The 25,720-nt window shown below is 39.6% G+C and overlaps 1 protein-coding gene across 1 annotated transcript in view; it reads left to right on the forward strand.

Annotated features, from left to right (window-relative positions):
* CA10 (carbonic anhydrase 10) overlaps window positions 1-25,720 on the forward strand; it is a 717,389-nt gene that overhangs the window by 654,022 nt on the left and 37,647 nt on the right. Inside the window, exon 5 of the mRNA XM_027870533.1 lies at window positions 14,850-14,945. Within this exon, the coding sequence (XP_027726334.1) occupies window positions 14,850-14,945 (96 nt within the window). The remainder of the gene's footprint in view (window positions 1-14,849; window positions 14,946-25,720) is intronic.

Below are 25,720 nucleotides of genomic sequence, written 5' to 3' on the forward strand. Positions count from 1 at the left end.
AAAGAAACAAAGAAACAAAGAAACAAAGAAACAAAGAAACAAAGAAACAAAGAAACAAAGAAAATGACAAACCACTCCAGTATCTTTGCTAAGAAAACCCCAAATTGGGTCACAGTCAGGCACAACTGAAACAACTGAACAAAAAAAGTTTGACCACTTAGTTCCAAAATCCAGATGCTATTATACTTTTTTTAAAAAGTTTTTTGCCTTTTTAGGAAGAAAAACATGTCCCATTGTAAGTTGTTAAGAGAGCTAGATTTTGTTTAGCAACTCAGGTCAAAACAATCACAGGCAGGTAACTTCGATTTGTAGCAATAATTGGCATTCCAATGTTTTGAAATTGAGGAGTTCATCAGCACCAAGGCAGTATAGTGATAATTGCCAAACCTAGGGGCAGGGAATTAGCAGCTGATAAACATCAAACTGTGTGCTTCTCTGCAGACTCTGTGTGTGCTTTTACACATAAAAATGTGTTAATGACTTTCTATAAATAAAAGAAATGTGGCTCCAGCAGCAACCACTGAAATGGAGCTTCCTTTCATGTGTCAAAAGTCTTTCCTACTCCTTTTATTTCTAATGGGAAAAAATGCATTTCACCTGTATGGCAATAATCAGACCTTATGTCTGCAAAGGCTTTGAAGTTTACAAAGTTATTAGATGATCCAATGGTTCTCTTAACAACAGTGGGCATATTTTCACTGTGATGCTTCAAATAGTTCCATGATCTCTCAATGAGGATGTTTTCTCCAAGGATCCAGATAAGGATCCTTCCAGGCCTTCTCATTCTGTGTGACATTTGTCTGGGTCCTCCTATAAATCCTCCAAAAAGGATCCAAGCAGCATTTGGGGATCCTTTCTCTAAATTAGGGTTTGGCAGATTATAGCAGGAGGGCCAAATCTATCCTACTACCTGCCTGAGCTAAGAATTGTTTTTTACATTTTTAAATACAATAAGACTGTAAAATGTAATAACCATTCTTAGCTCATGGGCTATTCAAAAACAGGAGGTAGGTAGGATTTAGCTATATTTTGGCAGGGTTTTTTGTGGTTTTTTTTATGTTGGTGGTGGTGGTGGTAGTGGTTGGGTTTTTTGTCTGTTTGTTTTTGTTGTTGTCCTTGTTCTAGATCTCTTGGCATGGCAAAGATATCAATGGAATATTTGTTGTTATTGTTCAGTCATTTTTCGGTCATGTTTGACTGTTCATCACCCCATTTCGGGTTTTCTTGGCAAAGATACTAGAATGGTTTGCCATTTTCTTCTCCAGATCATTTAACATATGAGGAAACTTAGGCAAACAGGGTTAAGTGACTTGCCCAGGGTCACACAGCTAGTAAATGTCCAAGGCTAGATTTGAATTTAGGAATATGAGTCTTCCTGACTGCAGGCCCAGCACTCTATCCACTGCACCATCTAGCTGCCCTTTACTATATACTCAATGGAGTATAAAGGCTGTCAGTCAGCTATCCCTTAGTCTTGCTACATGTCTAGCTCTCCTCCTTTTCTGGCCAAATATTTCTTTGATAATGTATTCTGTACCACTTCTGCAAAATTCTTCATTGGTAATATATAAACAGCTTGACCAATCCTCCAGAGGACTGAAGATAAAGCATGTTTCCCACCTTGAGTGGAGAGGTGGTTGATCACAGGTTTCAAGTAAGATATGCTTTCTCAAACATGGCCATTGGTTTGATTTACTTTACTCAGGTGCTGTTTCTTATAAGAGAGGATTATATTAGTGTTGAGTTGTCACTGAGGAGTGACATAAGAAGGAGAAAAGAGCACCAACAAAACATATTTTAAAGTAATATGTTATGGCTTATTCGTGTAAGCCCACCACCTGTCTCTATATTCCCTTTTTGATAATCTGCAACTTAAATTCTTCAGAATCTATAGTTTTCTATGCTTCATAGTCATGTAGTATTACTGGAAGAACATGGATATTTAAAAATAGACTTTTGTTTAAAAGAAGGGATTGAGATCATTTTTTCAAAAAACTGCATAAAATTTCCCAAAAATAATCTAGCATGCTCTCCTCCTGTTCAGTTCTGGGCCCAGTTTATTGTCCGTTGGCATTCTTTCTAAGACAATATAAACACGTATGCCAATTGACCACCTCAGCATAATACACAACTATGTATTATGGTTTGAATATTAGGTGTTATCTACTTGCTTTGTCTTTTTGGATAGTTAGGCCAAACTCTTTCAAGTGATTTATGGATTTCATCTGGAAAGCACTGCAGTTTTCCATGGCTTGATCTAGTCATCATAATGCCATCAACACAATGCAAGAGCATCTGGAAGACCTCATCATCAATGGAAAATCTATCTTCCACTTAGGATCTGCAGTGGCCTTCTTCCATAACGGTGGCAAACTCATCAGCAAGTACAAATCTCTCTGTTCAGTACCTCATTTTGGTATTTATAAACAGAACATCATAGACATCTGTCAATAAAAGAAATATAGGTTGGGACATTATTATTCCCGTATAACTGATATACATATATGTTGTGATTTGCAAAGATCATGTGGTTAATACAGTGCCTCACACATGGGAAACATTTAATAAATTTGCTGAATTGAATTGAATTAGAAGTGGAAGAGTCAGGACTAAAATCCATAACTTATCTTTGGAAAGAAAACTAAATTAAGTATCAAAATTCTTCAATTCTGTCACTACTATCTTCTCTAGAGGTGTGATCCTGAGCAAGTCACTTAACCATGACATTCTCTGGTTGCCTTTTGACAGATATTTATTAAGCGCCCATTATGTACAGAGCACTGTTTTGAGTACTATCTAGGTAGAGAATACCTTTTATTTTATATATTGTTTAATATTGACTAAGCTGACTGGTAGGTAGTCATCAATCAATAAGTATTTATTAAATGCCAACTAGGTGTAAGACACCATGCTAGTCACTGGTGTCCTCTGCCCCCAAGGAGCTTTAATTCCATTGGAGGAAACAAGTCATTCACATATATAATTAAGTATAAGCGACATACAAAGAAGCTTTAGGGGTGCTAGAGCTCAGTGGATTAAAAATAGCCAGGTGACACATCAGCTGGGCTTTGAAAAAAGATAGGAATTCTGTGAAGCACAGGTGAGGAGGAAGGACATTCCAGGTAAGGGTAAACCACCTGTGTCCCAAGTCACAAAGACAGGAGATGGAATGTTACGTGCAAGAAACAGCAAATAAGCCAGTATAGCTAGAATTGTAAAGTATGTGAGGGGCAGTCATTCGAAATAAACCTCAAAAGGTAGTCTGGAGCCAGACTGTGAAGAGCGTGAAATATCAAATAGACCAATATGAATTTTTAAACATAGAGGCAGTTGGGAACTACCAAAGGTTTCTGATCAGGGGAATGTCATAGTCAGCAAAAAGCTTTAGGAATGCCCCTTTGGCAGTTGTTTAGAGGACAAGTTAGAAGGGAAAGAGACTTAAGGCAGAGGAATAAGGAGGAAAGGAGGGAGGGAGAAGAGACAAAGACATGGAGGGAGAGGGAGAAATAGAAACACAGAGAGACAGAGGGAGGGAGGGAAGGAGGAAGGGAGAGATAGACAGACAGAGGGAGAAGGAAGGGAGATAGACAAATGGAGACAAAGGGAGGGAGGGAGGGAAGGAGGAAAGGAAGAAGGAAGAGAGACAGGGGGAGACAGAGGGAGGAAGGGGAAGGGAGAGAGACAGAGACATACAGACAGATAGACACAGAGACAGAGGAAGGGAGGGAGGCAGGAAGGGAGAGAGAGATAGAGAGAGGAAAGAAGGGAGAGAGAGATAGAGGGACAGAGAGAGCCCAGTCTTACAGAACTTGTACGAAACAATATAACAGACACTATAAAAAGTATAATATATTATTCAGGCATAAAATTAGATCATCAGCATAAAGAAAGAACAAGACTGTTATTCATTCACTTACTTTTTTGTTTAGGTATTTATATATTTATCAATGTGTTGCCTCCCTCATTAGAATGTATGCTTCTTGAGGGCGAGGATGTTTTTTGCCTTTCTTTACATTCCCATCAATTAGCACAATGCCTCACACAAAGTAAGCGCTTAATAAATGCTTGTTGATTGATAGGTTGATTGATTCCTATAATTCTGAACATTTATTTTCTAGTTGTCATTGAAGAACAATTACTAAATGGGAGAGTCACAAAAATAGTTCATATATTTTATTTTTAAATCACCGCATAGGATATGGAGCTACCTTCTTATTGAATTCACTGGGCCTCAATCTGTCCTTCTCAGGTAGGCTGTATATAGTGAAAGCCCAGAAGACTTGAGTTTAAGGCATACCTCTGAAACTGATTGCTATCACTCTGAGCAAGCCACTTAAACACCTCAATGCCTCCAGGCAAGTCTCAAAAGCTACAAGTTAGAGTCCAGTTGCTGACCCACATGAGTAGAGGGAATTTCATTATAAAGTTGCCTATACCAATGAAATCACAGGACCAGATAAAGATACAAATATGGTTTTTTGTGTGAAAGTTATTAAAAGCACACCCTAAACCTCAAAGTCAATCCCCTTCTCTGGAACTGAGTTTTCTCACCTGTGAAACAAAAGGGTTGGATACTAACACATTTCTATGCACTTTGCAATTAGCTATTTTCAAAGCACTTTCCCTACAGAAGCTCAGAGATGTAGCAGTAAGAATAATTAACTAACATTCCCATACTACTTCATATATAGTCTCTAATCTGAGCCTCACAACAATCATGTGATATAAAAACTGCAAGTAATGTTATCCTCATTTTTCAAGTGAAGGAGCTGAGGCTCAGAGGGTTGGGAAGTATAGAGTCTGGCATTCTATCTACCATATTAGTATATTTATTTCCATTTTTACAAGTGAGAAAATTGAGGCTCAGGGACTTGCCTAGGATCTGGCAATTAGTAAGAATGAGAGCAAGGTTTTCCATCAAAGTCTTTGCAGAGAAATATACCATATTTCTCAAAATTCTTGTGTTTTATTATTTTCTTCAAAAATATAGGCCTATCCCACACATACAAAAATATTTATAGCAGTTATTTTTGTGGTGGCAAAGAATTGGAAATTGAAGGGATACCCATCAATTGGAGAGTGGCTGAATAAGTTGTGGTATATGAATGGAATGGAATGTATTGTTCCATAAGAAATGATGAGCAGATGGACTTTAGAAAAACCTGGAAAGACTTACACGAACTGATGCTAAGTGAAATGAGCAGATCCAGGAGAACATAGTGCGCAGTAACAGCAACATTGTGTGACGATCAACTATGCTAGACTTAACTCTTCTCAGCAACACAATGATCTAAATCAATTCCAAAAGATTTATGATGGAAAATACTATCCACATCCAGACAAAGTGCTTTGGAGTCTGAATGCAGATCGACGCATACTATTTTCATTTTTTGTTTGTTTGTTTTTTCTCCTGGTTTTTCCCTTTTGTTCTGATTCTTCTTTCATAACATGACTAATGTGGAAATATGTTTAATATGATTTACATGCATAACATATGTATATATACATATATATCTGATTGCTTGCCATCTTGGGAAGGGGGGAGGGGAGAGAGAGAAGAAGGAAAAATTTGGAACTCAAAATCTTATAAAAGTGAATGTTGAAAAAGAAAAAGAAAAAAAGAATTGAAGAGAGTTTAAGAAGAATTTTTTTTTAAAATATGAGTCTATGTCAAATAACACATGATGCTTTAAAGTACTTTCCAAGAAGCAGCTAAGTGTCAGTAGGTGTGGACTTGAAGTCAAGAAGACCCAAGTTCAAATCCTGCCTCAGGTGTTACTAAGCTGTGTGACTGTGGACAAGTCTCTTAACTGCTGCTATTTGCCTCAGTTTCCTCAGCTGTTAAAAATGAGGATAATAATATCATCTGCCTCCCACGTTGTTGTGAGGATCAAACAAAATAATATTTGTAAAGTACTTCGCAAACTTTAAATCAGTACACTTATCCTTACACATCATGGGAGTTAGGGGCATAGTGCCCTCTCAATCTGGAAAATCCAAGTAAAATTTTTTGGCCCTCCCTTCATACTAGAGAAGTCTGGATTTTTTTTTTCTTTTCTTTTATGAGGTGTTTACAGTACCTTATTGTAAAATCTGGGTTAAGTATTTGGTCATAGGCTCTGTATCATCCGCTGGCCTTCACTTGTCATCTGCAGCTCCCACAAAACTCCCAGAAAATTCCCACTTAATTTCTTCTGCTGATTCATGATGTATCAAAACCATAATAGGGAAACTCTCAATGTGAAAGAGATAACTATATATAAATTCTAGCAATTATTATTCAATAGCTCTGCCCCCCTCCCCCCACTGCCAAAAAGAAAAAAAGAAAGGAAAAAGAAAGGAAAAAGAACACCTTGAGGATTCTAGCTGAGTCTGGTTCGTGGCTAACTTGGGCAGGAACATCTCAGTCCAGTGTTCCTTGTACCATACTGTGTCTTCCACAACCACTCTGCGTGAGGATGTACTCAGGTAATGAGGTTAACCTGAGCAGTCCCTTTCCTCATGAATTCACTGACTTCTGCTGATAGAGCCAAATGCCGAAAAAATGTGGACTTGGATTTGCACCACTAGACCCGAATGGTGGCAACCCTGCATGGTTCCCGCAGCCTAAGAGGTAATCGATCCCCATCTATCAGGGGCTGGTGATTCACTTCTTCCAGATAAGTGAACATTCATTCTTCGTAATGTGAGCTCTTTGAGGGAAGACACTGTATCATTTCATCTTTGTATCCCTAGTGCCTAGTACGATGTCTGATACATAGTAGGCACTTAATAACTGCTTGTTGATTAATTATAAAAGCTCTGAGAAATGGAATACAACTCAATATGTTGGTTCTCCTGTGTATCTGAGTTATTTTACAGAGGCTTTGCTGTCTCTTTTGAACTTTCCTTTCAACCTGGCCTGTTAGCTTAATAGAAATCTCCCCGGCCAATCATCAAAGACTTCCACAAATAATTTGTTATGGAGAAATCAGGTTGCTGCTGGTTTCCCCTGTGTTGGACTCATGGCCACTACCCAGATAATGAGATCTGGTGTTAAGCAAGGAGAGTCGGTCCCTATGTCTATATATCCAAGCTTCACAACATTGTGTTTGGTGGGGAGAAAGAGCAGAAGAGGGGTGGGGGTGGCATAGCAAGCCTAGCCATGACCATTACAAGTTAGAGCAGGAGAGAAAAGAGAGAGACACAGAATGCGTGCCACTTCCAGAACCAGCCAAAGATTTGAGGATCAAACAGTCCGTTTGCCAATAATCCTGGTAGCATACTTTCTGTTCCTTGGCCAACCTCCCTAGTTTAAAATCTCTTTCCTGGCCCTAGGATTTTTCATGTCCATCTCAGCCCTTTGGATTCTGGCATTCCTGAGAAACCCTAGCTCCTAAAGTAACCCACCCTCTTTTTCAAGTTCCTTTGGATCCCACTTTTGAACTTCATGCCTCTTTTCCTTAGTCTGTATGATTACATAAACACTGGCATTTGTCAGTCCTCTTTAGGGGACCATAATAATTAACTCATCACCAGAAATCCATCCTCATCTGCCCTCCTCAGCCTCAATTCCATGTAACATACAGAGAATGCCATGGATCAACAAACATTTACGAAGTGTATTAAGCATCTAGGGGGTGCAAAGTACTTTGTGTCTTCGCTATTATTTCTCCTGTCATGAGGAATACTGAACTTTTCCTTGTCCTCTACCATCATCACCCTATGCCTGGAAGTCAGAATAAGGCATGGGGTGCTCCAGCTCTTTCTCTAAAGTAAAAATAAAGAGAAGCATTGGCCAAACTTAACAAAGCCTAGTCACTTTGAGAGGAGGCATCTCTGAATTAGAGAACAGTGAGATAATATATAATAAAATCAGAGAATGTCACAGTTGCTAGGAACTTCTGGGGTCATTTAGTGCAATTGATGCCTGAGTTGAAACTCTCTCTACAACACTCTCCCAAAAAGTGCTCATCCTCTCTCTATTCAAAGATCTCCATGAACCTGGAATTCACTCTGGAGGGGCATCAGGTAAATTTATTGCTTTCAAGTGCATGTGGCAGTTCAAGATAAGGTAACCAAATGCAGTCAATCCTCACACATTTAACTTTCCTGACTTTAAGCATTCATATGATTTTATTAGTAACCTTGTTTCCACTGCATTCATAGCCATGTGCAGTAGAGAAAAAATTAGAGACAGATGCACAAATTTGTGGAGTGGCTGCTATCCTACTAAGATATATCACTTCATGCTGGTGCATCCTTCACAATCTCCAATGCCATCCATTAGCTGTGAAGGACAGTGTGTCTGAGGTGATGTCTAGACCTCACCAATATCAGCATCTTCTAACAGCAGTGACTAAAGTCCCAGCAATCTCTCCCTTGGTTTTCAGAGGTCAGCCAAGGTAGAGAGGTTTCCAGCAATGTAGAATGTAGAACAACACCCTCATACTACCATCTGACATAACGGAAGGTAAGATTCACACTAAAAAAAAAAGGTTTTAGTTTTAAGAATTGTATTTGCAGTACAGTATTTATGGTATTGTAGATTTCATCTATTATGAAAAGTGAATATTGTCTGAAATCAGTATTTTTTGAGATGTTAGCACAAAAGGCATAGAAATCTAGGGAATTACTAGCAAGAAACAATGTTTGCATGTTACCAATTTTATTTTTGTACTGCATTTTTATGAGTTATTTCATGGTTGCTATGTTACAAAAAAAGTGCATATTATCAGAATTCATGTTTTGTTACAAAGAACTGTATACAGAAATATATATATATTTTCAGCAATCTCTAGCAAAATATTATAGTTTTTGGTAGTTGTGGAAATGTAACCCCCTATTTCCCATAGGTTCACCATATCAAAATTCTTTCTTTTTTTCACTTTCACATCATTTTTTAGGAACATTACCCCCAACAAAGTTGAAGACTGACCATACTAATTAATTCAATTCAACAAACACTTATTAAGTGCCTGCTGTGTGACAGGCATGAAGACCCTGCCTTCAAGAAACTTACATACTATTGAATAAATTATCACAAATTCTGAATGAAACAGGATTTGAATTACAGAATTTCCCTTAAAAATTCTACAGTGAATGTCAAGAAGTATAGCCATATAGTAAATGTCTGTAGGGCACTTGCAGACTGACACTCTTAATGAAAAGGACTTGCCGTGTCAAGAAATATTTCCCCTGTGACCCAGCTTCCAAACCTAGATCCATATCTGATCTAGGTAGAAATGTCTGGAACTTCCTTTTTTTTCCTCAGGTGTGATGAATGAGGAGGTAAGAGTGTTTGTTATGCAAGAAGCAGCTGCTAGAACTGTAATTGACATTGCCAAGCAATGGTGATGGGAAAATAAGCAAGCCATTGCTCTTTTTTTTTTTTTTTTTTTTTTTGGTGGAGTTATCCCACTGTGCCTTGTAAGACTTTGTGCTGCTCCCTGGTGTGTCTTTATCACTTCCCTTCACTAGAGAAATTATTCCTTGAGACTGCAGGAGCCCCGTGGCAAGCAGCCATAGCTAGGCTTGAGAGGGGATAGAGAAGGTCTCAACCACACTGCTGCTTCTGCCCCGTAAGCAATCCTGACTCATGGGACTCCTTTTGTGCTGCTCTTACTTTTTGGCATTGGGGGTTGTCCATGATATCCCCTTTCCCTGGTAATTTTGTGTTTGTACCCATGGTATTTTTCCTAATTAACTAGGAAAGTGGAAAACAGTACTTAAGTGTTTTGATTCATAGGCATCATAGCATTAACGGTTATAGATGATCTAAAAAAACTAGGTGGTATTTAGTACCTTCTGTTGCCTTTTCTGCTATTCCATTACCATCACTACAAAAATGGAAGAGAATCTTACAAGATTGAGGGGGACTTTGTAATTTTCTTTGTTTCATGAGTTGCCATTTCCAAAAAGTTCATCCCTTAGTGGCCAATCTACTCATTAAAAGCCTATGTTCCTCCCAGGGACAGCTAGGTGGTGCAATGGCTAGAGTGGCTAGAGTGCCAGGCCTAGAGTCAGGAAGACTCATCTTCCTGAGTTCAAATCCGACCTCAGACGCTTACTAGTTGTGTGACTCTGGGCAAGTCACTTAACCCTGCTTGCCTCTGTTTCTTCATCTATAAAATGATCTGGAGAAGAAAAGGGCAAACCTCTGCAGTATCATTGCCAAGAAAACCCCAAATAGAGTCATGAAGGGTTGGACACAACTGAAAACAACTGCAAGACAATAACAAAAAATCCTCCCATATAACACTCATCTCCTATCTCTTTTTGTCTTTGCTTAGGCTATTCTCTCTCTTCCCCCCTCCCCTCAATTTACAGAATACTTACCATCCTCAGCTCTAGCTCTTAGAATCCCAGGATTCCTTTAAGACTCAGCTTAAATCCAGAACTTCTACAAAGGACCTTTTCCTGATTCTCCCAGTTCCACTATGATATTATGTTTTATCTAATAGAGGTATCTAGGCCTTGGTTGAACCTTGGTTCAGACTTCGGATTGATTCCATGGAGAAGTTAAGTATAGCATATAGCCCATCAGCCAGCAACTTCAAGAATCTAAAAGTAAGGATAGAAAGGTTTAAATATATATTGGCATTTCAAAAATTCATGGGATTCCCACTCATAAGTAATTTTACTAACAATATTTTTTATATTTTTATATATTTTTTAAATTTTATATAATTTAAATATATATATATTTTATATATTTCTATTTTTATGGAGAAGCATCATGGTATAATGGGTAGAGTTGGCCTTGAAGTCAGGAGGATCTGAATTTCAGACCTGCCTGATAGTTACTAGCTGTCTGACTATAGGCAATTCACTTAATCTTTCAGTGTTTGAAGCAATGCTCTAGAACTATAAGTTGTAGACAAGTTCTTGGCATGTATCAATGGAGGGAGTTTACACACCAGAAGTTTTCTATAATAATAAAATCACAGGTCTGTGATTGTACTGTGTATGCACTCGCATGTTTTATAGGGTTTTTCAGTTATAAAACACATGCAGTATCATTACATCATTCCACAAAGTATCATTTGATACGTATGACAGCCTAGTAAGGTAGAAAAGGCAGGCACCATTTTACAGGCGAATAAACTGAGATTCAGAGAGGTTAAAAGTAGTTTGCCACTGCTCTGGTGCAGTCCTTCATCACCTCACACCCAGACTATGATAGCCTGCTTGTGAGTTTGCCTGCTTCAAGTTTCATACCACTCTAAACCACTTTCCATTCAGCTGTCAAAGTGATTTTCCTAAAGTGCAGGCCTGACCCCGTCACCCCTCTTAACACTCCAAACTCAATAAACTCCAGAGGCTCCCTGTCACTTCCAGGATCAAAAACAAAATCCTTTGCTTAGCATTCAAAGTCCTTCCACTCTCCTCCTGTATCTTTCCAATCTTCCCACACCTCTTCTCCCACACATGCTTCAACCTAGTAACAATGACCGTATTGCTGCCTCTCGAGCAAGAAACTCCATCTTCTGGCTCTGAGCATTTTCTCTAGGTGTGTCCCGTGCCTGGGATGTTCTGCCTCCTCATCTCCACCTTCTGGCTTCCTTGGCTTCCTTTAATTCCCAACTAAAATCCCTTCCTCTATAGGAAGACTTTCTCAATCCCTCTTAATTATATTGTCTTATTTACTCTCTTATTTACTTCCTATTTCTCCTGTATGTAGCTTGTTCATATTTGTTGGCTGGTTGTCTCTCCCAATATATTTTGAGTCCTTTGAGGGCAGAGACTGTCTTTTGTCCCTTTTTGTATCCCCAGCACTTAGCACAGTGCCTAGCACTTAATAGATACTTAATAAATGTTTAGCGGCTAACTTGAACTTTGTCATAGGAAGGTTGGGAATAAAACTCAAGTTTTCTAACTTGAAGTTCAGTCCTCTTTCTGCTATACCACACATTCCTCCAAGTTTAAAAATTCTTTCAGAAAATAATAATAATAGCTGTCACTTATCACTTTTAGGTTTCCAAAGCACTTTGCATACATGCCCTCCTTTGATCTCATAAATAACCCTGCAGGGTAGGCTGCAAGAAGTCCAAATGAATTGGTGGTAGTTTCTGTATTTATGAAAGTGAGTATCCTGCATCTATTCACTCCATCATCTACCTTCTCCCCAAACCCTAAAAGAATTGTGAATTCTTGTAATAATCACTTGATATCAGTTGGGTTGTAGAAATATTCAAATGAGTCATAACCATTCCAATTCAACAAGCCTTTATTAAGCCCCTACTGTGTGCCAGGCATTATGTTAGTCATTGGAGATCTAAAAACAAAAATAAACAAATCAACAAGTATTTATTAAGCTCCTACTGTGTGCCAGGTGTTGTGTTAAGTGTTAGTGATACAAAGTAAGGCAACAATAGCCCTTGCTCTCAAAGAGTTCAAAGTCCAATGGAAAAGGCAACATGTAAATAATTAGATCCATGTAAGATATGTACAGAGTAGGTGAGTGAATTCACTAGCATCATCATATGAGAAGAAACAGCATGGCACAGTGGAAAGAATGATGAATTTGCAGTCAAAGGACCTGAATCTCAGATGTGCCACATATTCCCTGTGTGATGTTGAGCAAGTCACTCCCCATCTCTGCCCCTCAATTGTCTCATCTATAAAATGAATGGGTTAAACTTGGTTCCCTCCTTGCATCTCTAAATCTATGATGCCAGTTTTACAGCTAGAGAAACTGAGGATCAAAGAGATTAAATGATTTCCTTGAGTTAAAAATCGGGAACTGAAGTAGAGGGTCAGGTTTTCTGACCCACACCCCCTCTCTTCTGAATACCCCAGGTCACTTTATCTGAATTCAAAGCACAGTTCCAACATTTCTGGTCTTGTTGAATTCAGTATACATCCATATACTTTAGAAGAAGTGGTCCATGGCCTTGTAGATCTTCTTGTATTCTTACTTTGGCTGGAATGTCAAAGAAAATTGTCACTTTGGGGCCGTGAAATTCCTTGAACTACCTTCTTCTTACAGCCCAATTCTCAGACTATGCTGAAACTTCCAAGTCACTCCTTAATGCATTTCCCCTTGCTCAAGTGTGCTGGGAGGGTTGTCACAGATCATCTGTGCACATCATTAGGTACACATTTTGCCTCTCATTTAGAAACTGTCTAGGCACTAGAAGGGAGAGCCACAGCACCCCACAGGGCCTCTAGACTCCTTTCACACTGCATAACTTAAGAGGGAGCTGCTTCTTTACCCATGGAAATACACCAGGGGAGGAAGGCAGGCCCCAGGTTGCCTTTTGGAAGAGGATGAGTATGATAAACCCCTGGAGAGTCACTGCTCCCACTAGAGAGCAGGCTTCATTTCCCAAGTGGGATTTCTCTTCCACTGGCACAACAATCACCTTACTACCATCTGGCTCCATTGGCAAAACTCATGAAAAGTGAAAAAATAAGTAGGATTATTTTGAGCACATTGAAAACTTTTGGATTTCCCTCCCAGACTCATCCCTAAAAGCTCCACTATACCCAGGGTGTTTCTTTGCCCAGGGTGCTATCCTTCAGCAAATGATTACTCAGATATCAAAAAAATCAGCAGTCAAGTTTAGTTATTACAAAAGAATTATTAAAAGAACACATTGATCAATGGAGTGACAAATGTCAGAGCCAGAGTAATAAAAGCATCATGTTGTAGTGGATAGAAAGTTGGCCTCAGAGTCAAAAAGACCTGGATTTGAATCTTGTCTCACACACTTACTAGCTGTTTGTTCCTGAGTAAGTCATTTAAGCTCTTATCTGTAAAATAAAGAGAGTTAGATTTGGTGGCCTTTGAGGTCTCTGCCTGCCTTAAGTTTATGATCTTATGCAATTCTCTAAAACTACAATTTGCAGAACAAGAGGTAATCTGAATTTATAGAGTTTTCTCCCTGGGAATTCCCCACACCACTGAAATCATGAATCTGATCCTCAAAAATAATTTATTTGGAGAAGATTTATCCTGTTTCATTATCTGACTGGCTTTTAATTTTTAATTTTTTTAATTTCTAAAATATTTTGGACAAGGACAATGCTGTTTCTCTCTCCCTTGGCAATGAGCATAGGTTCAATAACTGATAGAGTGATGGGTGAGATGTATTGGATAGGCCAACTAAAAGTTTAAACTCAGGGATGGAGCTGCTTTAAAAAAAAGAAAGAAAGAAAAAAGAAATTATCCCCTCTTGGCTGAAGAATCATAAGCCTGAGCTCTTTTTTTCTCATTCTCTCATTTATCCTCTCTATTTTCTCTTTCTCTCTGGTTCTCTCTCTCTCTTTCATTCTCTCATTCTCTTATTCTGTCTCTCTCATCTGTATCTGTCTCTGTTTCTCATGCTGTTTCTTTCATTCTCTCTGTCTCTCCATCTCCTCCTCTCTTCTCTCTCTCTCTCTCCTCTCTTCTCTCTCTCTCTCTCCCTCTCTCTCTCCTCCATGTCTCCCTTTTTTCTTTCCCTCCCTCTCCTTTTGTGGTCTCAGCAGGTCAGCAGGCTCCCTCCTTAGCTCACAACTCCTAGTTTGTCCCTATTACTGTGAAGAGCATTTTGTGTTACCGGTGCCAGCTGCTGTTATAGCTCAGCAAGCGGTACTACCAGCCCCCGGGAAATTCACTTACCAACAGCTTAGAGGAGACATCCTGGGTTGGGGCCAGGCAGAGCCAGATGGTCACTGGGGTTATTAAAATCATGCATGTTACCAGAAAACCTTTGTAAAAATAAAAAAAAAATGGAACCCTTAATTCCTGTGAAATCCCTTCATTTCAAAAAGACTTTGTTTCTAATCATCTGCAACATGCATTGTTTTTGATCCCCATGAATGTGATGCATGATGCCCTTTTTAATGCCACTGTTTGTTTGTTTTTTCATCTCTCCTTCCAGGTTCAGCTAATCCACTATAACCATGAGTTATATACAAATGCCACAGAGGCTGCAAAAAGTCCAAATGGATTGGTGGTAGTTTCTATATTTATGAAAGTGAGTATCCTGCATCTATTCACTCCATCATCTACCTTCTCCCCAAACCCTAAAAGAATTGTGAATTCCCATAATAATCACTTGATATCAGTTGGGTTGTAGAAAAATTCAAATGAGTCATAACCATTCCAATTCAACAAACCTTTATTAAGCCCCTACTGTGTGTCAGGCATTATGTCAGTCATTGGAGATATAAAAACAAAAATAAAGCAATCCCTGACCTCGAGGAGCTGACATTCTACCAACCAAACTAAGCTATAGAAGACATCTAGGTCCCTACTAGCGTAAATAAGAATCCCCTGAGGTGGCTGCATTATTCAAACTTGCACTGACTGCATGTTTTCATTGAGCTGAAACAGATTGCCACATTTTACATAATTACAACTGTAAATGTTGCAAATTCAAATACAGGTGACTAATTCAAGGGATTCATCATTTGCACTAATCAGAACCTGGCTGTACCTATTTTGTTTTTTACTTATATCAGAATTCATGTGAAATGAAGTCTTTCCCAAAGCTATTTGGGGACTTCCATTTCAGAAAACCTCAAATTTCCAGGGCAGACTATGGTTAAACTCTGAAAATGAAAGGAAGAATTAGCATGGTACATAAGCATTTTTAAGCATGTATTATCTGCCACTAAACACTGAGGATACAAAGAAAGATAAAACAGTCTCTGACCTCAAGGAGCTTACATTCTAATGAGAGTTACAATGTGCAAATAATTATGTGCAAATAAGTTATATCCAGGATAAGTTAGAGATAATTCACAGATGGATGGTCCTAGCATTAAGGAGGCTTAAGAAAGGCTTCCTGTAGATGGTAGAATTTTAACTGGGACTTGAAGGAAGCCAGGGAACCCAGGAGGTGGAGATGAAGAGGGAAAGCATTCCAGGCATGGGGACAGTCAGTGAAAATGCCTGGAGTCAGGAGATTCAGTGTCTTCTTTGAGGAACAACAAGGCCAGTGTCACTGGAACAGAGGAGATGGGGGGTGAGGAGGGGCGGGGTAAGATGTAAGAATGTAGGAAAAAATACAGGACAGATTAAGAAAGGCTTTAAAGCTCAGAGGATTTTATATTTGATCTTGGAGGCAATAGGGAATCATTAGAGTATTTTTAGTAGGGAATTGACATGATCAGGATTACTTTTTAGGAAAACCATTTAGATAGCTGTGTGGAGTATAGACTACAATGGAAGAGATCAGTAACCCAGTAGTCCAGGCATGGGGGGATAAGGGCTTGCACCAGGATAATAGCAGTGTCAGAGCAGAGGAGGGGACATTTACAACAAGTATTTTGATGATAGAAACAAGAGGACTTAGCAACTGATTGGATATGGGGGAGGCAGTGAGAGGGAGTGAGGAGTTAAAGATGATACCTACTTTATGAGCCTAAGTGACTGAGAGGATGGTGGTTCTGTCCATAATAACAGGGAAGTTAGGAAGATGAGAGAGTTTGCAGGGAAAGATAATGAGGTCAGTTTCAGACATGGTGAGATTAAAATGGATTAAAATAAAAATCTAGTTTGAGATGTCCAATAGGTAGTTGGAGACATGAGAGAGAAGGTCAGGAAAGAGGTAAGGGTTGGACAAACAAATCTGAGAATTATCTGCATAGAACTAATGGAGATGAGCTTGAAACTGTGGGAACTGATTATATTACTATACAGAGGGAGAAGAGAAGAGGGTCCAGCACAGAGCCTTGGGGGACATCCAAGGTTAATAAGCATGAACCCAATGAAAATCTAGCATGAGACTGAGAAGGAACAGTCAGACAGATGGGAGGTGAACCAGGAGAGAGTAGAGTCAAAGAAGAGAATAAAATATCCAGAAGAAAATGATGGACAATGTCAAAGGCTGCAGGAAGATCAAGAAGGATGAGGATGGAGAAAACGCCATTGGATTTGGAAAATGAAGCATCACTGGTAATTTCAAATACAACAATTTCAGTTGAATGATTCAATTCAATAGTAAACATTTAGTAAGTGCCTAAGCACTATGCTAAGTGAGAGAGAGAGAGAGAGAGAGAGAGAAGAAAGACAAGGCAGAGACATAGAGAGAGAGAAACAGAGAGACAGAGATTGAGACAGAGAGACAGAGAGAGAAACAGAAAAAGGGAGACACAGAGAAACAGAGACACACAGAGAGAGAGACAGAGAGAGAGAGCGAGAGAGAAGAAAGACAAGACAGAAACATAGAGAGAGAAACAGAGAGACAGAGACTGAGACAGAGAGACAGAGAGAGAAACAGAAAAGAAGAGGCACAGAGAGAGAGAATCCCTGCCCTCTAATGGGGGAAGACAGCACACAATAGGAATCTGAAAAGTCAGAGGTGGGGTTGATGATCAGGGTGTATCTAGCATTGATGGCATGTTGTTCCTGGAGTCCAAACCAACCAGAGCTACTCATGGAAAATGGTGTTAACCAGGACGTTTGTAATGCCTCTATAAAGGAAAGCTTTGGGATCACTTTAGTTCTCTACCCACAAGCTCTCTAATCAGAGGGGAGAGGCAGCTGAGAGAAAGTAGAAGAGATGTAAAGTATCAAAACCAGAGTCATTCTTGGTGGTCAGGAAATTTCAGGTGATTAACTTATCCTAGGAAGGAGGGGAGGGAGCATGTTGTTCTGTTCTATGGAATCAAAGCCAAGCAAAGCAACTGAAGGAAAATGGAGGTGAGGTTGGTAGCTGAATTGTAGGGAGTTAAGAAGTGAGAGGAAAGAAAGTAGAATGTGCCTTTTGTAGATGAGCCTTTGGAGGAGTTTAGGCACAAATGGGAAGAGAGAAATAGGATGGTATTCAACAGGGATGGATAGATCAAATGAGGGGTTTTTGAGTATGGTGGAGACATGGGCATGAGACTGTAGCAGCAGGGAAGCAACCAGTAGAAAGGGAGAGAATGAATATAAGTGAGAGGGTGGGAATGGTAGCAGGGGCAATCTGCTGGAGAAGATGGGACAGAATAGGATCCCTTGACCATGTGAAGGATTTGCTTTGGCTAGGAGTTACCTCTTCATGTGAGACATGGAGGGAGGGAGGAGAGAGTGGTAGGAGGCATCTGGGTGACTTGAAATGAGGAGAGGAGAAGAGGGAGTTCTCAATGAACAGCTTACATTTTTTTCATCGAAATATGAGTCAAAGTTCTCAGTGGAGAGGTGGAAGTAGGGAAGCCTTAAGAAGTTCAAGGAGGGATAAAAAGGTTTGTAAGAGACTGTGTGGTGAGTGGAATCATGAGCTAGAGATATGTAAAAGTCTAGTTGAAATTATGTAACACATTTTTAGTGGACCCAGTTTTGTAATTTTCTTTATCTCTGTTCAGCACCATTGGGTGTAGGAGCTAAGGGAATAGACTATGGGAGTAACCCACAGCTGAGCCTTGGCAGGAAAAGGTCAAGGGTTCAAATTCTGCCTTGACATTTATTATCTTCGTGACCTTGGTCATGACAATCTCCCTGGGCCACAATTTCCTCATCTTAAAAATGAGGGGGTTGGACTACATACCTTTGAGGTTTCTTCCAGCCCTAAATCTATGAACCTATGAAGTCTATGGTTCTGTAGACTAAGGCCTAAGGACATGAGAGGTAGGGCATCTTTTAGTTGGTCTCACTACCCTCCATGGCCACCCAGACAGCCCATGCTATGGAGGAAGCCTTCAACTCACCAGGGAAAAAAAAGCCTAGGGAGTTCTTTACTTCCTTACCAAAAAGAAGATAGATAGGTAGATGGTTAGGTAGATAAATAGATAGATAGAGAAGAGAGAGAAGGGAAGAGACAGAGAGAGAAAGAAGAGAGGAGAAATACAGAGACAAAGGAAGGGGAGAAAGATAGAAGAAGAAGAAGAAGAAGAAGAAGAAGAAGAAGAAGAAGAGAAAGAGGAGGAAAAGAAAGAGGAAGAGGAGCAGGAGGAAGAGGAAGAGGAGCAGGAGGAAAAGGAAGAGGAGAAGGAGGAGGACGAGACGAAGAGAGAGGTGATACGATGTCCAGAGTCTGCCAAGTTATATGCTGTTCTTGTTCTCAGAGCATAGGATTTAGAGCTGAAAGGAGCTAAGAGATTAGCTAACTCTTTATTTTTTAAATAAGGAAACTGAGACCTGGAGAGGGAAAGATCACACAAGAAATAAAGAGCAGATCTGGAATTCAAACCCAAACCCTCTGACTTCAACATGTGCTTTTCCCACTATTATCACCATGATGCCTCTCAATGCTACCCCAAATAGTAATCACCAGGAATATCAGACTGTTGACGCTACCCCCCACCCCTTGCCCTGATTTTGCTCCATACCAAGCATCTCCACAACTGTCTAAGAACTCACTAGGTTAATCTCCCTGCTTCCCTTCATCCCCCATTCCCACAAATAAGTTTCAATTCATTTTTATTTTTAAAATAACTTTATGCCACACATAGATCTGTAGTATGGGATTTGAAGGGCAGAGTTTCAAATAATAAGCAAATATGTCAACATCACCCAAAGTTAGTAATCACTTGAAGACAAACCATAACTAGGACAAGACAATTAGAATCACTGATGACACATTCTCCTCCATTAGTATAGATACCGTCTCCCTCAGATCCACCCAAAGCATAGTGAATTGGTACCCAGCCTGATCCTACCCTGCACCCTGCCCCACTGCTCCTCACTCTGTCAGCAACCTTTCCAGTAGCAGCCTCAAAATGTCTCAAGGCTTTTATCTCTTCTCTAAGAGTCAGTGTCCAAGGTTCTCTATCTCCTCCCTAAGGGGCAGTGAGTGTCCCAGGGTCTCTTTCTCTCAACATGGCCTTCTATCTAGGAATCTCTCACCCTATGGCATTAATTGCCTTTAAAAGTTCAATTGAGACTGAACTTAGCCCTCCTTGCCCTAGGGAGCATATTGCAAAGCTCATTCAGTATGTCCAAATCACTAGTTACTGCTCTGCTGGGAGATCGGGCTTTCTTGTTCGAAGGCATTAGAGGAAATGCACAGACTAGAAATTTGAGTCCAGTTGAAAAGTTAATCAAAAGAGAAGCTGCCATCCAACATTCTCATCTTTTTAAGTAGCCACATTCCTAGAAACCAACACTAAATTTATTTACTGAAAGACCATGAAGAGCTAATAAATATTTAGAAAACTGTTCAGAAGATGGTCAGCTAAAGAGACATCATTCCTAGGCCATCCTTTAAAAGATATATTTATACTGGATTCTCCAGGCCTCATTCCATTTAACTTTGGTCTGTAGCTTATTCTCAGATCCTAGCACAGTTTTGAATTGATGGAAAGAGCCCTCTGAAAGCTCTACTGTATTCTGCCACAACCCCCCAACTAATTATTAGCATGTACCTTTCTAAATCCATACTTTATACAAAGAGGAAAAGGGACGTTGGGGTCAGTGTGGAGCAATGGAAAGAGTGCTGGATTTGGAGGGAGAGCACATGAATTCAAACCCCAGCTCACCCATGTTAAAACTCAATGATACTGGACAAGACACTTACACTTCTCTATGCCTCAGTTTCCCCATTTATAAAATTAGGAGGTTGAACTGGATAACCTTTAAAGTCACTTCCAATTCTGAAATAATGAAGCTATGGTCCTGTGAACTCAAGACAGATCTATTGTCACTTTTTAAAGTTAAATTCAGAAAGAAATTCTACTTCCTCCCAGATGATACAGCTGGTGCTATCTCCCACTCTAAGTGGGAGTTGTAGGAAGGTCTGGGTTCTTCTCTTGCTGCATAACATAGTGGGAAAAGCACTGGCTAGGGAGTGAGAGGGCCCCCATATCCTTAAATCCCACCCATGACACTACCTGTGTAACCTATGTCAAGTTACAACCTCCCTGGGACTCAGTTTCCCAGTTTGTAAAATGAGTAAACTGGACTACACAGCCTCTGGTGTCACTGATTTGCTCTTCCTGATGACATTTTCTAGGCAGCATGGTATTGTGAGAAAAGCATGGAAGAGGCCTGGGTTTTGATTCCAGCTACTTCCTCTGCGACTTTTCCTTCTGTAGACCCATGATCCTATGATCCTTTGAAAAAAGCAGATCAGGGAGAAAGAAAAGATTTAAACATTTCCAAATGCTAGCTACAAATACAGGCAAATTCTTATAATACCAGTTTAGCCCCTAACTAAGCCACAAAAAGCCATTTCATGAACTTAATCAGGGAGCTCTTTCCTGTTCTGAAAACCTCCTTATCTGGTAACAATATCCTTTACAAAAGGGGCAGATGTCATTTGTTTCCCTCAGCCTCTGTGTTAGCAACCTCTCCCAAAGCTTCTCCTAAAGCCAAAAATTCAGACATCCGTTTATGTTCCCTGTGCAATTGGAAAGACAAGAGATGGAGAGAATGGCCATATCAATATGAGCTGTCCCTGCTGGTCCCTCTGTTTGAGGTTCCTTGGCTTAGCTTATGCCTTCAGCGTCCCTGCTTTGGAGCCCTGGTTAGTGAAAGTCCCGTCTGTAATATGGACGCTCACTATGGCTTACAGTGATTGATCAGCTTAGAATACAGCATTTTTGCCTGCCAAGCTGCTGATGTATTTAACAAGCAAAGTGGAAATAGGTTTGCAGAAACATGCTTCACCTCCCCTGCACACCAGTTTCCCCGACCCACCCCAGGTCCAGCAGCTTATATGTTGATTGGGACTGAGAACTTGTTCTCTGGGGCAAGTAGCTACTAGAGGTGAGAGGATTAAGTGTAATCGCTCCTGTCTCTAATTGACCAGAATGGAGCTCACTGCCTCTCTTGTTCTTCCAGTGTTACCTCTGAGTTTTCTGCATGCATCAGATCCAACCCGAGGATACTGATGACCCTTTCTAGTTATTGTCAAACCTGTTCAATTCCCACTTGTTCAGGGGCCACTTTTCTAGAGTGTAATTATCCAAAGAGAGGAGGAGTAATACTTACTATTTTAATGTAATTATAAGCAGCTTACAGAGGCAGCATGGTTAGAGGGCTGGCCTTGACATCCAGAAGACCTAGGTTCAAATTGTCTCTGACACACACTGTGTGAACCTGGCAAATCACTTAACCTGTCAGTGCCCCAGGGAGTTCTCTAAAACTATAAAATGCCAATACCTCATCTGTTGAAGAGAGTTTTCACACTGGGGTTTCCTATGCTGATGAAATCATAGGCCTGATTTAAAAAAAAATAAAGACCAAATAATAAGTATTTTTGTTATTGCTATCAACTGTTACATTATTACTAACACCTATGGGATACCAGTCATTATATGCACTCTTGGAAGTATAAAATAGGTGATAACAGATTTAGAAAGTCCTTTTAACCAAAAATGGGCACAATATTAATGAAGCATAGGGTCCGTTATCCCTAGGCAGGATAAAGAAAGAGTAATCAGAAAGGAAAAAGAGTGCTAATAGATATTCTGAAGACAAAAACCTGCTGAGATTCTGTTGGAACAAACACATCTCATTTGTCTGAGTAATAGTAAAAATGAACAATAGGTTGCATCACTAAACTGAAATATCTTTCTAAGAGGGAAAAAACATACAGGTATACATTGAAAAGCAACATTTGTCATAAGCTACACTCAACTTCTATCTAAAATGAGTGAAAAAAAAATCTATTAAGTACTTATTATGTGCAAAGCACTGCACTAAATCCTGGAAATAAAAATCTAGAAGAGGAGCTCACATTCTAAGGGGGAAAACAACACTTATGGAAGGTTTCAGCTACAAGGTGGATGGAATGTTCTCATGGTCCTTAGGGTACAAAAGTAAAACAGATGGTAATACTTCTTCTTTAATGTCATTTCCATTGATAAAATCATATTGGTTTCTATTGTTGAATCATTTCACAGTGCCATGGTCTTTGATGGCAAGAACTTTCCTTTCTGTGTCTACAGTATCTGTGGCCAATACACCTGTGGGAGTAATTGTTCTGATGCATGTTCACAGAAATTGCTTCCCAGGATGATGTGTAAGAGCACAGGGCTGAAAGTCTTACAAGATTAGAAGATTAGGGGAAAAGTTCAGCCTATAAAGTTAACTGCTCATGACTTGTAACTCTAGTCAAAAGCTGGGTGGTAGAAAGGGCTGGAAATATTGGTGTGAAATGAGGGATTTGCCTATCTGGGGACTTCATTTAAGTCTAGCCCATTAACCCCTGCTTAACCCTCCCCATCTTCCCACCCACCCCACCCAATGACTGAAGGGAATTGAAATTTGACTCTAATTGCAACTCTTCCACATACCATTAACTCTCCACTTAAGCTCAGTTACACCACATACATATTTTAGCCTCCCACCAATTCATGCTATCAACACACTAAAATCAGCAAGTTTTCTCTGTACACTTTTGTGTATTTATTTATTCAGTTGTTTTTAATCGATGCATAAAGGTCACAGCCCAGAAGTGTAATGGTGACCAGATATTCAGTACGCAATGGCCCAAAGTGTCTATGTGGAACATAACATATTTATCACCAGTCATAAATAATACTTTTGTTTCTCTTTCTTGGGGATGCACTGGGGTAGAGCAGGAATTCTTAACCTGTCTGTGTGTGTGTGTGTGTGTGTGTGTTTTAAATCATAGATCCATTTGGCAGTCTGGTGAAGCCAAAGGATCCCTTCTCAGAATAATTTTCTTTTAATATATAAAACTACATACATAGAATTATAAGATATCAATTATATTAAAATACGGTTATGAAAATATTTTAAAGCAAATTAACAAACCAAAGGTTAAGAACCCATGCTTCAGAGAATAATCTATGAAATGCCTTTCAAATAGCTGTAGCTCAACCTACAAGGGAGGTGACATTTGGTTCTGTGCTTACATGTCTCTGAAAAGAACCAGGGCTGGTTGTGTGCATTTCTCAGATGGGCAGAAATCTACCTTTGCCAAACATCCTAAAACTGCCTTTTTGTCGTAGCATCATAGATGAAAGCTAGAAGGGGTCTTGGAGGACATTGTGTCTGATGCCCTCATTTCATAAATGAAGAAATTAAGATGGGGAAGTTTAAGCACACAGGGTCACACAACTAATAAAAGTATGACATAGTCTCTTCAACACAGTTCTTCCTGACACCAAGTCCAGTACCCATACATTATACCATGCTGCCAGTAAGAACAAAAACAAACACAAAACAAAACAAAACTGTACAACAAAGAGAAACAGAAGAAACATAAGCAATCAATGCAATTTCGAAACTCAGAATTACCTATTGGATATATATTGTGACATCCCTAACCCTTAAGATAGATCTATTTTTAAGGCAGATGAGTCACAACTTCCAACTAGAAACTTATAATAAATCAGAACAGGGAGGCCAGTGCAGGAAGAGAGAGATATGTCAGGAAAACCACAATCAAAAGTGCTTGTCCAGTCTGTTTGGCAATTAGAGCTCCTCATAACCTAGCCCTTTCCTGCTTCCCTAGCTTTCTTGCACCTTACCTCTGCCTCTTTAGCTTCCTTGGCTTCCTTCAAGACTGAGCTCAAATCCATCCTTCTGCAGGATGCCTTTACCAGCCCCCCAGCTACCCAGGCCTCCCATTTCAAACACTCTCATCTACTTATCTAACAATGTAGTCGCCTCATACCTAGTTATTTACTTTTTGTATTGTCCCATTAAAATGTGAGCTTCTTGAGGTACGGACTGGTGTTTTCTTAACCTCTCTGTGTATACCCAACATGGTACCTGGTACATAGGGAGGGCTTAATAAATATTTGGTGACTGGTATTCTTATTTACTCAAACCTACCAATAGACATAGTAGCCTTGGTTTTTTTTTTCACCAAAGGATGAAGGTGATATCACAGAACCTATGTGCATGAAACAGAAGTAAACAGGAACCTCAAAATGCAACATGCCTGTGTCCTCTAAAAACTGGAGCTGTCTATTTTGCTTTGAAACTCCTTAATGGCACTGTTGTCAGGAAAAGTGATCTATGCCTAGGTTAGAGGTAAACTGTACACTCCTTGAAGGCAGACACCATGCCTAATACCATCTTTTCATCTCCCCATTTTTGTATCTCCTTCACAGTGACTTCTCTATAGTTCAATGGATCTCTAGCTTCTTACCTAAGCATAACTCATAAGTCCTTCATACATGCATGCTTCTTATGTCTTTCCATGAATTCTTTCCATAAATGGAAGATAAGCCCAACACATTAGAGGCTTCCCTTTGGCTCTTTTGGTATTTTTTTGTGGATACCAGTGCAGTTCTCAGGTCATTTTTATTAAACAACCATTCCAAAGCCTTTTCTAGGTTCATTTATCTTGTAGGTGATTTTACATCACTTTTTTCACATGTGAATCATTATTAGCAATAGGCTGAAATTTACTACTTAGGTGACTTTAAACAGGTCACTTAGCCTCACCAGGCCTCAGGTTCTTCATCTGTAGAATAAGGGGTTTGGATTAGATGGCCACTGAGGTCACTGCCAGCTCTATGTCTACGACCCTATATGCAAGGCACTATAATAGGAATTTGGGATATAAAAGGAATTTGGGATTTTAAAAATGAAACAATACCTCAAGGAGAGAATAAAACATATATTCAGATTCAGATTCATGAAGCACAATTTGTACAGACTAAGATAAAGAGACTAAGACTAACAACTGGGGATCAGGAAAGATCAAATATAGGAAATAACTGCTAAACTATGTTTTAAAGGAAACTATATTTCAATTCCTTTGAGGGAATTCCCTCCACTGGAGTGGAGGGAAGGAGTACCTCTCTCACATGGGAATAGCCTATACAATAGGCAACAAAGTGGGAAATGGAACAATGACTCCAGGGAAAAGCTGGTAGGCCAATTTGAAACAAGGAGCACATA

The sequence above is a fragment of the Vombatus ursinus genome, unplaced genomic scaffold, assembly GCF_900497805.2.
Source record: "Vombatus ursinus unplaced genomic scaffold, bare-nosed wombat genome assembly UNPS02014797.1, whole genome shotgun sequence".
Lineage (NCBI taxonomy): Eukaryota > Metazoa > Chordata > Mammalia > Diprotodontia > Vombatidae > Vombatus > Vombatus ursinus.